General features: G+C 37.5%; 1 protein-coding gene across 3 annotated transcripts in view; it reads left to right on the top strand.

Annotated features, from left to right (window-relative positions):
- LOC127631926 (stAR-related lipid transfer protein 13-like) overlaps positions 1-17297 on the top strand; it is a 126505-nt gene that overhangs the window by 75938 nt on the left and 33270 nt on the right. The window contains exon 1 of one of the 3 annotated variants that reach the window (XM_052110335.1): positions 1308-1626. The exons of the other annotated variants lie outside the window; for them this stretch is intronic. Within the exon in view, the coding sequence (XP_051966295.1) occupies positions 1449-1626 (178 nt within the window). The 5' untranslated portion in view covers positions 1308-1448. Of the gene's footprint in view, positions 1-1307; positions 1627-17297 lie in introns of those variants that run through there. 3 annotated transcript variants of the gene reach the window in all.

The following is a 17297-nucleotide window of genomic DNA, read 5'->3' as shown; positions in this document are numbered from 1 at the left end:
GTGTTAAAATCCATCTTCTACCCATACCCCCTTCCTAGGGGCCCAAAAGAAAAATAGAGCCCCATATTTATAACGTTATAAGCTATAATCACTGGCTTCCGGTAACGTCCATCTGCGCGTTCATGAAAGAGTCGAGTTCAGGCATATGACGTAGGCGTAGTGTAAGCTCCGGTGAGAAGAGACGAACGCAGTGAATGTGTGGACGGCCGTTACCTGAAGTTATAAATATGGATATTTTTCTTACAAAAATGCATTGCTTCGCTTCAGAAGGTCTTTATTAACCCCTTGGAGCCGTATGGATTACTTTTTTGATGGATGGATGTGCTTTTTTGGGCTTCAAAATCTAAGGTACCATTCATTCCAATTATAAAGCTTGGAAGAGACAGGATCTTTTTCAATACAAATTTGATTGTGATTGGCTGAAAGACGAAAGTCATACACAACTATGAAGGCTTGAGGCTGAGTAAATTATGGGATCCTTTTCATTTTCTATCATTTTAATGTTTTGAAAAAACTTATTCTCATTCAAGAATTGAGCCAAAGCAATTGAATGTAATATATAATATACATGTATATATATATATATATATATATATATATATATATATATATATATATATATATATATATATATATATATAAATTGATATAGATTTTTGTCACATGACAACAAATTGACATCAACTGACTTTGGTTTGGTGAACAAACTTTTGTTTAATTTTTTACATTAATAAAATTTTTAAACAAACGTTTAACGTTTTCTAGGAGATAATAACAGAAGTATATTCTGAACTACTTAAGCAAACTATTCTTTTTGTAAGAATTCAATTCAGCATTTAACAAGACATAGACATTATTTATTTAAGCCCTTGAAAATAATATCAAAATAACTTCCAACTCAGAAATCGTAAACTTGTTCATCATAGTAGAGGTAACTGTTTGTGTGAATTATTTTTAATTTTAATTTTATATATACAGTATATATTTTAAATAATGTATTAGATCATGTCATTTATCCTTAATTGTCTAGATAACATAACACTAACAATTTCCTTGTGAGCAAACTTGACATCTGAGTGGGGATTCACAGTGGCAGGCTTGTTCTTTTTGGTCTGGGTGTTTCTTAGCCATGCTGTTTTTCTTTTCCCTTCCCTCATCCCCCTGCTCTCCTCCCTTTCTCCACTCTCTCAGTTCACAAGCATTCCTCTGGTATTTATATTTCCCTCCAAAAAATTAGCAGCTCTCCCACAGACCGTGAAACGTCTCCTTTCTCATTTCTCATTGGCTCACCTTGAGTCATGTGACTCAAAATCGGGGTGGGGCTAGAAGCTTGCACTCCTCCTGACTATTGGAGCTCTAGGATCTTCACATCTCACATGTGCTGGGTTGTTGGTGGACAGACAGTTGTGTTACTGTTTTTGGTATTTGTGTTTGGGGAGGGGGGGTGAATGTGCATTGTGACCATGTACAGAGTGCTACCACATACAGAGAGCAGCGAATGCCTGGGCAGTATGACCCCAGAGACCCAAGATATTTACCTGAGGATGGACCATCACAGAAGACGCTCAGGGTACAGGCTGGGCAGGATTATTGCCAGACAGCAGTTGATTAAGAGGAGAGTGTCAGGTATGACCAGGTGGAACAGCATCACCTTATCAGTGGAGTTATATAAGTCGTTTTTACGAGTGTTTGTGTGTGTGATTATATTATATTGTTTACCTTGTGTCTGATAACTTTAATCACAACGGCTGAAGTCTAATGTTGAAAGTTTATTGGCATACAAACATTTTGTTGTGATTTGACACATTACACAGTCTTTTAGTTGCATATTGTTTTGCTATGTATTAAACTTTTCTTTAATTAATATTGTTTTTTAAATGAACCGATTAAGAACAGTCTCATTAATGTATGGATCATAAAGTGTTAGACGCAAAGAACTTCTATGACTGATTCATCTCTAGTTAGTTAGTCAGTCAAAGCTCATTTGCACCTAACAACCACTAACTTGACCTTTGAACTTTCGTTTGACTCATAACTCTTTACGGTTTAATTATGATATGTGCTGCAGTATTTTGAGTTAGAAAATAAAATCGGTTCGGTGGGGAATTTCTATTTGGCAAGGTCACACCTCAGACTGTTGTTAATTTAGCTGAAGACAATGGTGGGCAATTTAGTCAACTGGAAATTTGATATTTTAACCCCTCCCATTTGCTTTGTCTTCATCAGTGTAAGAGCTTACCTGAGGGGGTGCATGTTTGGGGGTGGGGTTGCACATGTTACAAGGAGATTAAGACTCTTGCAGCCTTTAAACACACGCACGCACTCACACGTCTGCAGGTATAGACAACTCTCTGTTCAATGGCTGTACTAATTTTACATATTAAAAAAGAGAATACCCTTCCAAGCAGGGCTGGAGTGGTAATCTGGCATACCGGGCATTTTCCCGGTGGGTCGACGCACTTTGGGGCTGATCAGGGGCGTGCTGGCCATCGGGAGAACTGAGCGGGCTGGTGGGTGTGCTGCAAAACTGGCCGACTGGGCTGCAATAAGCTGAAATGAGCCGCTGCGTTTTGCAAAACAGACCACAAAACGGCCCGCGATATGCAGCTATAAAAATACATTTGGAAAGCATAAGTCGTTTAATTTGTTCTTGAAACAATTTGATAACAAATTTTTTTTTTTAAGTGGACCTTTTTGTAGTTTTTCCCCTCATTTTGTATTTAATTATGAGGTTCAAATACTTATTTTTGGTGACTTTTGATGCACTAATTTGTGCTGGATTAGTTTATCTGCTGGTATCTTAACGAGCACATTTTGCACTGAAAATATTTACTACAATGTTGTCAAATTGCTTACCAAGTACAACAACTGTACCCTGTTTGGCAGTCTTTTTGAACCTATGTTCAAATTTTCCTTGAACTCTTGTATCGTAAAAGTCCATAGACTTAAGATTTTAAGTGTTAAGAAGACGAATGTACAAAAGCTAAAAAAAAAGAAAAAAGAAAAGAAAAAAATCGAGTACAAAATTTAAGCTATGGGGAATACCCATAATTACTTTAGCTTCATTTTTTTAATTATGGTTCACTGGACAAAGGAAATTATTGAGGCATTTAAATAGTTATTAAGATTTCATAGAGGTGTACTCTCTTTTGTAGTATTATTCATGTTAATTTGTTTCAAATAGTTGCTTTGTGTGATGTCACCATGATCGCTGCCATTATTCAAGTTGGACCTGTTAACTCTATCTCAGTCCTCCTTGTGCATGTGCAACTAAAGTACATGTATTTATGAATTTCTGTGGAGAATTATTATTATATTATCTTCTTTATTTGTGTTGTGTTTATTATATGATCTAAATTTAAGTAGAAACAACATTTTTATAGCAAATCTGACTTAAGGCTACTTGCTAGTCTAGTTACCTTAACCTGTTGATACGTAATCGGCCGCACGCAGTACTTACGTCACTCTGCTTGCATTTAATATATAATTTACCATCTATAAATGTATTTAATGTTAACAAATTCTACGTCTTTACAGCAATTTTGCTATTTTTGCCAGGAGTACAAATGAAAACATGCATTATCAAAACGGGACTTCATAAATTTTTTATGAAAACACGACGCCAGATGAATCCAGTTCGCCACACTTGGGTCAACTGTCCATGACAAGTATTCATTTAAAGCACTTTTTGTCCATAAAATTGATAAATCTGAGAAATATTGATACTGTATATTCTCCATTGTTTGCATGAGATCTCGCCTGAAAGAATTCATTCATCATTCTTCAACAAACTAATCAATCTGAGCAGCATTCATGTTGTAAAACCGTATATGATCTCGTATATTAGAGTCTCATAAACAAAATGAGCCTGTCTTCAAAGTCTGTTTTTAAAAATGGGGCATAGTTTTATTCATAAAGCCAAGCAGTGCAGTCAGATTTTGTGCTGTCTTGAAAGGCGGAGCCTTAATTTTACTCTGTACACCCGTCAGCGATTTTACAGAGAAAAAAAAGATCATCTTAACAACTTAACTTCTTTAGACTTGTGGCTTTGAGAACATTGTATTTCTGGGTTGTCTTGGTACTTTTATTATTGTTTTTTAGATTATAAAACATGTTCAGAACAAAATATTTCCATTACTATAAACTTCAGCTTCTCTAACTTTAAAAAATAACAACATATATTAATTCTGAAACTTGGGAAATAAAGTCCAAATTGTCTTCTTTCAAAATATACTACTACTGTGTCCATACTCCAAAGGGTCCAGTAAATACAACCATTTACTGTAAGTTCAGGTGTGTCATTTTCATGGTTTGTGCTCAAAAAGGGGGTGCGTATCAACAGGTTAACTGTAGTATTCTATATGAACACCAAGTTAAGTGTACTTAATTACTTAATGGAGATGCCATTACTCAATTCAATTGAGGGAGCAAGTTTACTCAGTTAGCAGCTGAGGAAAGGCAACTTATTAGTGTTTTATATGTAGTAATTTATAACATTTGATAAAAGAAAACTTTATTATTTTATAAACTTTATTCTAATCTCTATTTTGTACCAATTTCCCTCAGATATTTAGATTTTTCACATAAATTATATTCAGAAAATGGATAGAAATATGACGAGAGTTGAGATTTGTTCTGAAACTCTAGAGGAGACACATTTCTCCTGAGAAAAAATACCTGAGAAGCTGAAATCTTCTTTTAATCTCACTGCTGTCTAAGAGAAAATCGAATTGTTTTTTTTCCACCCCTTTGTTCATGTATGAGGTCACACATCACCTGCAAAGTCACTCATATGGATATTCTTTATCTGAACTCAAAGGACTTTCCTAGAATGTTGCCTCAGTGTTCCCTTGTTATCTGACAAAGTATGTTCTGGTTACTCTGTGTAGGGGAGTGTGGTCAGGAATCAAATGGCTCAATGCTGGTGTACTGTATGTCTCAGATCTTGATTGGCTGTGATAAGGTGTTGAGGAGTGGGGACAGAAAGGCGTGTTGGGTCTAGTGCTCTTGTGTTTTCAGGTAGAAGGATCTATGGTGTCTGGTTTGTCATCACACAGGGTACTGTATGTAGTTCAGGAGATGTAAAATACAGACAACTGCCTGTTGTAGCTATTACCAAAGGGATAGTTCACCCAAATACGAACACTTTGTCATAATTTTATCACCTTTATGCCTTTCGAAATCTGTTTTACTTTCTTTGTTCTGTGGAACACAAAAAGAGTTATTTTTAGCAAAATGTCCAAGCTTCTCTTTACCCTACAATGAAAGTGATTGGTGACTACAGCTGTTGAGCAAGATTTCAGCAAATAACAGCTTAAATTTCGACCTGTTCCTCACAAAAAAGCTTTCAAATTGCTTAAGAAGACTTGGAACATAGTGCACAAGTTGCTTAGACAACTGATATGATACTTTGAGGCTTTTTAGAGCTTTTCAACCCCTGGTCACCATCCACTGTCTTTGTATGGAAAAGAGCAGCGAGAAGAACCTTTTTCAAAACATTTTGAGTAAATAATGTTTTTTTTTTTTTTAGGATGAAGTATCCCTTTAAATACTAGTCATTTGTATTATGCTGGTTTTAAAGCTAGACAGGCCGGGTGCTTTTTTGTAAAGGCTGCTTATTTGTGAAAAAAATAAATAAATACAAAATCGATTCCAAACTGGAAGTCTGTTCCCTACATGTTAAACCATTCATCTGTATGGTAACTTCTTGTTTACGTCAATGTCAGTCAATGACAGCCAATGAAACGGCCAGATCTACATTTAGATTTAGATCATAATGATTATTCATAGCTTGTAAAGTCCTTTTCTATATAGTACATTCACTGGTGTAGTACAGGAGAGGGTGAGCTTGACCTTATGCTCATACCACGTTCTTAAATTCCATCCACTCAGCCTTGTTGACAAATAGACTGAGAGGGTCTGGCCCTACTGAGACACAGTCACTCACCCGTATCTACTGTATAGGATGGGTTGCCACACTCAATCTTTCTAGTCTATACAAATAATCACGCAGAGAGCTTTGCTATTAAAGGAGAAGTGTGACATTTCTGCACTACTTGCTGAAATTACCACTAAAAAGAATTACATGGATTTTCATATTGTTTTCCAAAATGTTCTCATGTATACATTTGATTGCACAAACAGATCGTCCAGTCACATATTAACACTATTGGTAAAACCAATGTTGCTGTGTCGGGCTGCTCAAACAATCAGATCAATATTTTGATCGTGCAACAGAGCCAAATTGTTTACACTTTTTGGTTGATTTCTGTATTTTAAGCTGGGATGGGAGAAAGTATTTTTACATAAGAAAACCTTTGCGAAATCACACTGGATATATTCATGCTATGTTGGCAACTCTAAAGAGGAAGATGAGCTCTGATTTCTCCCACTTTGATAAACATGTTACCATTAGTTACTTTCACACTGGTTATTATCAATGAAAATCAATCAGACTCATTGATAGGCACCTTGGTCTCCATTAAGTGTTGTTTTCCTTTTGGGATTTGAGGTAACTCTGAAAAGAGGGCTCTGGATAGTTTATTGTTCTTTAAAATAGTAGAGATGCTTTGATTCCCGTGGTGCTCCAGTTCTTTTGGGTCTGTCCTGTCAGAGATCAGTAGATGCCCATCTGGACACCAGACACTCAGAATCCACACATTTACACACATACACACAGAATCATATTCCAAAATCTCCATTCTAACCCATAAACACACATTCAAACACATTAAACCCATTTGATTTCTTTCTTCTGTAGAATACAACAGAAAATGTTAGGCAGAATGTTAGCCTCAGTCACCATTCACTTTCATTGCAACTTTTTTAAATTAAAATTTGTTTTGTTGGTGAATTAGATCAAAAAGCATTTCATCAAAGCATAAAATCAATTAATTATTTATAACCAGTGTTAGGTATGTTACTCAACAGAAAACCACTACAAAAGTATGAAGTACTTCTATAAATTGTGATCAGAAAACACTATTCATTACTTAATGGAAATAAATAACGACATTATTAATTAATTCACTTTTAAGTTATTTTCTAAAACACTTTTCACAGAAAAGGTTTTTTTTTCTGCTCAGCGAATTAAAGTTATTTTTTTTTTTATCTATATTTCCACCTTGTTCATTTTTGCACACAAGCCATACTCAGCACTGCACATCCCGTACAATGACTCATTAGTGACTCTTCAGCTGTCATATAAATGCAAACAGACAAACATTTGAAATTAATTCATTTTTTAAATGTATTCTAGATTATACTCTTTTAGAAATATGTGTAACTCAAGTAATTTACTTAAAAGTAGTTAACAATTGAAAGTCAGCAACTGGAATCTAATTACACTAATAACATTTTTTACTGCATCACACTTCTTTATGATAAAGTTATTACATTACAGTAATTACTGAACACACCAAACACTGTTCATACCTCTAAAAAATATTTGACGATCAATATCGAAACTCAACCCTGAAATCCTGATTATTCTATCCAGGCTGGAGTTGCAAATATTTCCAAAATAGTAAATAGAATTGCTAATATGACTGCCTTGTGGCCCTAAAAGTGAATCTTCTTCTCATTGGAATAGGCTGCTGAGGCAAAGAACTTAACAGAGTCATTTTGATCATGTTGGCAGTTTTAAAATTGACCACCTGGTGCTCAAAATTTTTTGTCCCAAGCTCATCAACAAATTTCCATCCAATAGAACAGTAAACTCAAAAAAGGTGCACTATAACTTGAATACAAGCCTAATAACGTGTCACCTCTGTTGTTTATAATATCTAGTGCAGGGGTTGGGATTTAGGACAAAGGGCAGTGTCATACCCGACCTCTCTCTCATAGCTCTTAACGACTCCTGCGCATTGGTAATGCCACTCTCCTTGTAAAGAGACTGGACAGGCTCGTCAACAGCCACAGGGAACTGGACAGGCTCGATGACCACAAGGAACTGGACGGGCTGTGCTGCGATTTCGCCAGGTGGTTGCGCTCAGCGGGCACAGGTGTGACTTATCCACCTGGGGAATCGCGGCATAACACTCGGCTGGCCCACCGTCGAGGGTAGTGAGAGTGGACGAGCCGAAGGATCACGTTCGGGCAGTGAAAGTTGCCCTCAACGATCGCGTCAACTCCTGGCCAAGACACGTGAGGCAGTGATCGAGACCATCAGAGGGGGAGAGATAACGACTGCATCCAGGAACTGCACAGCGACGGAAAGCCATCTGTAAAAAGACGCGTCTTTAAAAAGACGCGTCATCACTGTACCTGCTCTAATAGTAGAAAATGTACCCTTTTAGAGGAAACGCACTTTTGTCGAAGCGCCCAGGGGCGTAGTCTGCAGTGGAGTGCAGAGAGGAGAGAAACCTCTGAAATGGCTCGGCTCCAAAGAAAAAAATCTGACCCGTATGTTGGGGTGAGTGGCATGCAAATTCTACTCACCAATTCTCATTGACCTTTTCTCAAAGATCTGAAGGTGTCTCCGGCTCTCGAGATTGATCCCTAGTGTTACTACATCGACACAATGTCGAGTGAGTGACAGAAGGGGAAATACTGTATGCTTATTTGGACACAGGGATTTGTTTTTAGTGTCACTGAAGTTGTATTTCATCAGTTTATAGGAACCGGGGTTTACGCTCTTAGACGTGAGGGTGAGCAGGTCATTTGCCTGAGGACTTTGTTTGCAAGATCATCATGATGTGAAGGTTTTGAGAAGAATGAGCATGGACTTCCATGTTCTTGTTGTGTGTTTTGAAAGTTTGAGTGGAGGAGCGGCCAAAGCCACTCAAGCTGAAAGCTAGAAGAGCACTTCAGTTCTACTCCAGCTCCTTCACAGGATATCCCATTCACTGAGAGCGTAGTGCCACTCAGGATGGGCAGATGCTGGCATGCATGAGTAGCAGATATGCGATTCTTTGAGCTCTTGAGACTGGGAGCAATTGCAACAGTGCCCCATCAAGTCATCAAGCTTTCTGATTATTCTTTGCAGGGAGGTGAACCCCAGTGTATTTCAACATTGACAGTGGGAAGAGAGGATTGAATAACTAACTGATGAAGAAATTTTATCTAGAATATCATCAGTTAGCAATATATATCCTGTGTGAGTGCAAAACCACAAGTGGCATTTGGCTCAGAAGAATTTGCAAGAAAATTAGTGTTGATTTCCAGTCTGTGGGCTCATTAGTCAAGAGGACAAACGATTCTCACAGAACCTAATCAAAAGCTTGTGAAGTAAACAGGCTCCCCAGGTTTTATTCTTAGAAGTGGCTTCAGTCCAGATTGGATGGAATCTGGATGGTTTTCCCTCACAATTTCATCTCCCCCTAGAGTTCCTTAGATCTGTAGAGAATTAGAGCCATTCATGAATGGTAGATGAGGCATGGTGAAAATGTGTGTAGTAAGGACGGATACAGTATATGTTTCCTATGGCAAACTGTCAGCGTATGTGATGGTAAACTAATTCATCCTGAAAGAGAATGAGGACAGCCTTATCTATTATCATTTATAGATGCTTAAAGGAATAGTTCACCCAGAAATGAAAATTCCATCATGCAGATGGAATTATCTTTCTTGACTGGTATTGCTATTTTCCTCTTATGTTAGCTCAATCAAAAGCATGCCACAATTATAAAAGTCAATCAAAAGTAACAGTCAGTATCTGGTGTGGCCACCAGCTGCATGAAGTACTGCAGTGCATCTCCTCTTCATGAACTGCACCAGATTTGCCAGTTCTTGCTGTGAGATCTTACCCCACTCTTCCACCATGGCAGTTGCAAGATCCCAGACATTTCTGGGGGGAATGGCCCTTGCCCTCACCCTCCGATACACAAGGTCCCAGACATGCTCAATGGGATTGAGATCCGGGATCTTCGCTGGCCATGGTAGAACACTGACATTCCTGTCTTGCAGGAAATCATGAACAGAAAGAGCAGTATGGCTGGTGGCATTGTCATGCTGGAGGCTCATGTCAAGATGAGCTTGCAGGAAGGGTTCCACATGAGTGAGGAGGATGTCTTCCCTTTAATGCACAGTGTTGAGATTACCTGTAATGACAACAAGCTCAGTCCGATGATGCTGTGACACACCGCCCCAGACCATGACGGACCCTCCACCTCCAAATCAATCCCGCCCCAGAGTACAGGCCTCGGTGTAACGCTCATTCCTTCAACGAGAAACGCCAGTCCGACCATCATTCCTGGTGAGACAAAACCATGACTTGTCACTGAAGAGCACTTTTTGCCAATCCTGGCTGGTCCAGCTAAGGTGGGTTTGTGTCCATAGGTGACATTGTTGCCGGTGATACAGTCTGAGCACTGATGGAGGGATTGTGTGTTCCAGTTGTTGTTGTTGCCGTCCTGTACCTGTCCCGCAGGTGTGATATTCAGATGTACCGATCCTGTGCAGGTGTTGTTACACATGGTCTGCCACTGCGAGGATGATCAGCTGTCTTTCCTGTCTCCCTGTAGCGCTGTCTTAGGCATCTCGCAGTACGGATATTTCAATTTATTGCCCTGGCCACATCTGCAGTCCTCATGCCTCCATGCAGCATACCTAAGGCTTTTGCACACAGATGAGCAGGGGCCCTGGGCATCTTTATTTTGGTGTTTTTCAGAGTCAGTAGAAAGGTCTCTTTAGTGTCCTAAGTTTTGTGACCTTAATTGCCTACCGTCTGTAAGCTGTTAGTGTCTTAACGACCTTTCCAAGGGTGCATGCTCATTAATTGTTTATGGTTCATTAAACAAGCATGGAAAACATTGTTTAAACACTTTACAAGATCTGTAAAGTTATTTGGATTTTTACTAAATTATCTTTAAAATACAGTGTCCTGAAAAAGGGACATTTCATTTTTTTATAAATATATTTATAATTTGTTTTTTTACATTTTGCATGGAATGGACAAGTGTATTAAGCTGCATAGTACTGATTTTATTTAACCCGAGCCCTGAATATGAACCTGCACATCTGTTGATGGTTTGTGGTGAATCATTGACAAACTTTAGTAATGTGTGCCATAGTTTGAATGCAGCGCCCGTGGATAACGTGACATATTAACATACCTTTTGGCCATGACTTTCTTTCCCTTTATAAATTTAATCAAAGTATATAATAGTCAGGGAGCTTCTAATATATAATGACAGAATTATTTCACTGCCTTTTCAAAGATACAAGGAAGAAAACAATTAATGCATAAATGTAGGAATGAAGAATACATTTAATGTATCTCATACATATTAATGTCTAATCTCTATTTCATATGGTTGTATTATTGATTTATTATTTTTAATAATATAACTATTGTTTTTTTATTGTTTTATTTTGTGTATGCTGTATTTTGGATATATTTTATACGTTCATAGCTTGTTTATACTAGGCAAAGCACCTTGAGAAGCTACTTTTAGGTTATTATGCTTGATTTCTAGAGGCCATTGAATTACTTTACACCTTTTTATTGATTCATAATGTTCTTTTAATATTTAAAGGCTTCTTTTTCATTTACATTGGGTTGCAATGGATTATCCATAGTTTTTAGCTCAAGAGAGCCCTCTGCTGTTGTAAATGGGAATTTGTCCAGTGCGTTCCTCACTGCTTGATCATTAACATAAACCATTTTGACACACAACTAGTCATGGACAAAATTACTAACTATTATTCCGTTTTAGGCCTTTTGGCTTCAAAGGGATAGTTCACCCAAAAAGGAAAATTCTGTCATCATTTACTCACCCTCATGTTGTACCTAACCAAAATGACTTTCATCTGTGCAACACAAAACGAGACCTAAGGCAGAATGTTGGTCTCTGTCACCATGCATTTTTATAGAGTATTTTTAAGTGAAATTAAAACAAAAAGTGACTGAAAATGACTCTATATTCCAAAAAATTAAAAACATCCCTTTAGTTTTAGTAGTTTAGATAGTTCACCTAATATCACTATTAGGTGAACTATCCCTTTAATATATGCCATTAGACCACTAAAAAATCATTAGTGAAAAGTACCATAATATACCATAGGTCTTAGTACTTCTGTGTTCTTGAATGCACATGGGAATAAATGAATATAATGCTCACGCACACCTTTTTCACAACTGGGAAATGCATGTAGATGTCTATTTTTCTTCCATAAATACCATTCTTTGCACTCTGAATGAAATTACTGCCTTCTCTATACTGAGTTTCTCAGTATGCTGGTAATTACTACACCAAACATCCTACAGCTGTGATACAGTGGCATGGAAAATATAAATTGCGTGTTTGTGAGTGCTTGTATCACAGAGGAGTGTAAATTACAGGATACAGAATGTTCATGACATGGAAAATAGTGTAGTAGTTACTGTATCATGTGCATTGATTTTAGGTGCAAACATTTGACATGTCAGTATTACGGGTCAGGGAGTTTCTTACACACTAAACACACAAACGCAAACTGTACATTTGTTGGCATACTAAAACATTTACACATGCCTGTGGCAATGACAATCTTTAAACAGAGGAAGTAACTGAGAGACAGATGAAGAATTAAAGGGATAGTTCACCCAAAAATTAAAATTCTGTCATCATTTAGTCACCTGCATGTCGTTCAATACCTGTATGACTTTCTTTCTTTTGTGGAACACAAAATTCAATGTTTTTGAAGTGTAGAAATGTTGTTCTTTTCAATACAACAAAGCATACTGTGACCAGAAGCTGTCAAGCTTTCAAAAAGGCACCTTAAAAGCACCATAAGTGTAGTCCATATGGCTTTATATTCCAAGTTTTATGAAGCCATACAGAGGCTTTGAGTGAGGAACATGTTCAAATCTGGCATGTCAGGTTTGTTAAAGAGACACCTGGGTACCAATGGCATTTGATCACTGTTGTCAATCCTGGCTTGATTTGAACATTTTGAAAGTCATATGAGTTTGAATGAGGGTGAGTAAATGATGACACAATTTTCATTTTGTAGTGAACTATTCCTGTAACTCTTACAAGTTGCTGAATCGTTGAACAAAAAGTCAAATTTTCTGGAAACGTTGTGCTTTTTTCTAGTGAACTGTTGATTTAATCTGGTAGCTAACCCTGAACATGTCTCAAGTCTTTTCTTTCCTTTATCCACGCTCATTCATCTAATGTGATGGTATAAGCATGGCAATTTGTTTGTCTTTGCATACTTCAATTTTTGAGAGGACTAACACGTTTTCCTGCAAGTCTTTGAGTATTAACTCACAGAACTCACAAAGGGTTGACAGCAGCACGCTTTGATGAACTTGAGTAAAAAAATATGCTAAAATCCAAGTTAATGTTATTCATTCTTTGCAAATATACAAAAATAAAAAGAGGAGCCCTGGTACGGCTTCTGAGATGGTTGTCAAAACACTTTAGCATGTGTGGGAAAATGGCTCTACTCCAGCACCTGGAAGTGTTTATCTGGCGCACAGAAAGTGCCTGCTAGATTTTTCAGAGACCTCATCTGGTTGCCCTGTTTAGGGGGGTCGGGAGGGAGGTCCTGATTGTGTTCTTAAAGGCATAGTTCATCCAAAAAGAAAATCCCCTCATCATTTACTCACCCTCATATCATCCCAGATGTGTGTGACTTATATTCTTCTGCAGAACAAAAGTAAAGATTTTTAGAAGAATATCCTATCCTGTAGGTCCATACAATGCAAGTGAATGGTGATCAAAATGTTAACGCTCCAAAAAGTATATAAAGGCAGCATAAAAGTAATCCATAAAACTCCTGTGGTTTAATCTATGTCTTCTGAAGAGATCCAATATATTTATGGGTGAGAACTGTCCCAAAATATAACTCATTTTCCACTTTAAATCTTGACATCTGCAGTCTCCTTAGTGATCATGGTTTTTAGCTCAAACTTCCTAGCGCCACCTAGCACTCTCCACATGCATCAAGATCTAGGAAGTGTAATCAATCTTGAAATCAAGATTGTGCCTAAAGACTGCAGTGCCAAGATGTACAGTGAAAAAGGAGTTATATTTTAGTCTGTTCTCACCCAAAACCACTCCGATTGCTTCAGAAGACCGAGTAAATCACTAGTCTTATGGATTACTTTTATGTGTCCATTATGAGCTTTTTGGAGATTTAAAGTATCCATTTAAAGGGATAGTTGACCCAAAAATTTCAAAACTGTCATAATTTACTGACCTTTATATCATTGCAAACCGTATGACTTTCTTCTGTTGAACACAAGTTTTTGAACAATGTTCTAGGCCATTTTATCCCTGTAATGAAAGACATACGGGTCTGAAACTATATGATGGCGACTGAATAAAGACAGAAGTTTCATTTATGGGTAAAAACTATCCCTTTCAGGCATAGTGGATGTGCAGGTTGAGCTTCTTCTCTTTGTATAGCAGCTCACTTGTGAGGCTTTAAAAGAAGACACGTGTGGTGGCAAAACATGGTGACCTCTAAGGTCAGGAAGGGAACACCTTTTCTAGGGCATCACATTATAGCTTCTTAACACATATTTCACCAGAGCGTGAAGAATGTTTTGTCCATTGCTTTCCTGCAACACTTCCATATATTTAGACTGTCAAGAAACATTAACTGAACTGTCAATGAAAATGACACACTGCAAAAAATCTCAGTGCACTTTTCCTGACAACTTTTGCTGTTAGAACAACCGCAGCCTGTTTACAAAGTGTCACATTTTGCATTCCCAGATTTCAGAAACATTCTGAGAATCAAGTATGATTAGCCAGACCCTCCCCCCCAATACTTATTTAGCCCTTTTTTCAGGCTTTTGGGAGTTTAGAGCCGATGCTCTGTGGTTAAAGACTTCTCTTACTTGATTAAGTATGAAAGTCTCTATGGTTTTGCTTGAAACTGGAGGAGTGATGGTTTTTGCCATAAAGCCCTGGCATGCTTCATTACAGTAGCTTTAAGCTTGGTTTGCAATGGCCGCAAAAACATCAGAAATGTACGATCAATTTACAGCTATTGGGCTGGTGAATTAAGGACCATGATGCAGAATCACGGGCTTATTTGGTGTACAGCTCAAGTATAATCCCCCAATACATTTCCTTCTTTTGAAGGAACATTCTGTTGTGTATCATATTTAATGTCATGTCTACTGGGGAAAACAACCCAAAGTGATTTTCCATGGTCAAAGCTCTAAATATTTACTAGATGAGACTCTTCCATCACGTGCAGAGCTCTCAATGTGAACATATAATTTTACACTGTCATTCTTTGTTAGGAGGATTCAAACAATGTAGGCTGTTTTTAAAGCACATTGATGTCAGTAGTAACAACAGTCTTTAGATAAAATGGACTGGATGTAACACTGACAATTAAAAAGTAATAGCATGTCGATAGCTTCCATTCTTTTTGCGTCCAATTATTCTTTTAATGGACTCCAAGGACACCAAAACATGTGTGAGATAGTAAATTATAGATGGGTGCATCTCATGTAAACATGTTCATTTTTATAAATATCATAAAGAAAATGAAGCCCAATTTAGCAATATTTTGGATGGAGTTGACACTAATTAAAGTAAGAAGTAAGTTATGAAGTGAATAAATGTCAGTTTTCATAATTTGTTTTTAAACCTGTTTCCTTACATGTTCGTTAGACCTTTGTCTGCAAAAATATCCATTTTCAATGAATTTAGTATTAAAAAGTAAAAACTATCCATTATCTCAAGAATCAGTAAAATATATCATATTGTTTTGCATTACAATAATATGAATAATTATAACAATAATAATAAAAACAAAAATACTTCTACTACAAAATATTTTATTAATTTTATTTGTATTTTATTTTTATTGCTTATTTCTTTATGCAAAGTCAAAAATCTTTTTTTTTTTTTTATTTTGGGTTGGAATGTGACCTGGACATGATCAGGACAGGTTTTGTGAGATTCAACCAGTTTCAATCACAACTGGATCTCTGTAGTAAAAGATAATTAATGCTCCATCAAGCTGGCGAGAAGCATCTCAAGAAGGGCTTGAGCTTTGCAGATGAAAGCGGACACTCTGTGGGTGTTCTGCAATGGACCGGGGAAGTGTGTTACCACAGCTGCGCCAGTCTTGTTTGAATTCATTTCAGGGCTTTGGGGACGAAAACATACAGAGTGACTTTTGACCCAGTGAGCTTTATCAGCAGTCAACAACTGTTTTTCACCCTCAAAATCAATAAGCTGTTGGTGTGGGCCTTTGAAGGTGGACTCACTCTGGCTTTTTTTATGGAAAGCGGTCAGCCAAACAAATACTTGGGAAATCAAAACCAGAAATGCTTGGATATTGTATCTTTGGTTTATAGCTGCTCTCTTTTGAGTTTTTTAGGTATGGGTTAGACATGCCGGAAAGTCTGAAAAGTGGCACAAGTTACTGGCTGCAACTTTAGACAGGCCAAGATCTCACAATCTATTTGTTTTTCTAGCTGGAAAGTCCATCTTAAGCTGGTAGTGGTGTTTTTTTTTTTTGTGTGCCAGTTTTTCCATTAGTTATTCATATATTCCTCAGTAAGATGCTGTATTCATGTATAGTCAGAATATAACCTGCCATTTAGAAATAAGGTGTTCATTAAATCATGTCATGACACTGCTCGCTGAAATACTCAATGATTGTTCAACGGCACCATCTAGCGGTCAGATATTTTTCTGTAACAACCGCACACACATGTATCAGACCACTCATGTGGGTATTGCAAGCCATCGTTCCTGCTTTTCGGATCACTGTGCGATCTATACAAGGAAGCTAATATAATACTTTAAACTCAGATTAATGTTCCATGTGCATTTACTTATATACTTGGCAAGTAGTCTTGTATAAAATGCATAAAAAGCAGTCCAATGGTCATTAATTACAAAATAAAGACCAACAGTACTCTGACGCAAACCAAAGGTGGAATTTAGCGGTTTAGCGATTAAATACTTCTCCCATAATTACATAATATTTTCAACTCAGATCAATGTTTCATGTGCATTTATTTATTTATTTGGCAACTAGTCTTGTAATAAGATGCATAATGAGCATTCAGACATTCAGTGATAACAAAATAAACACCAATAGAACTCTGTTGCAATCCGGAGGTGGATTTAGCTCAAGTCAAGTCAAGGGGCTTTTATTGTAATTTCAACCATATACAGCTGCACTTATCCCTCTCCTTGGCTGATTAGCCTGATTGGGGGCTGGGCATGTGTAGTCTTGGCCCGACCCTGCCTGGTTGGGGGGGGTCTGCCTTTTTCCCCGCCTCTGTAGAGTTGGGGAGGGTTACAAGGGGAGGGAAAAACAAAGACAAAGGAGAGGAGAGGGAAAGGGCAATGTGACAGCGAGAGAGAGAGAGAGGAAAGAGAGAAAAA

Source organism: Xyrauchen texanus, chromosome 38, assembly GCF_025860055.1.
Source record: "Xyrauchen texanus isolate HMW12.3.18 chromosome 38, RBS_HiC_50CHRs, whole genome shotgun sequence".
Taxonomy (NCBI): domain Eukaryota; kingdom Metazoa; phylum Chordata; class Actinopteri; order Cypriniformes; family Catostomidae; genus Xyrauchen; species Xyrauchen texanus.
Note: the sequence above shows the minus strand (reverse complement) of the source record. Positions and strands in the feature narration are given on the sequence as shown.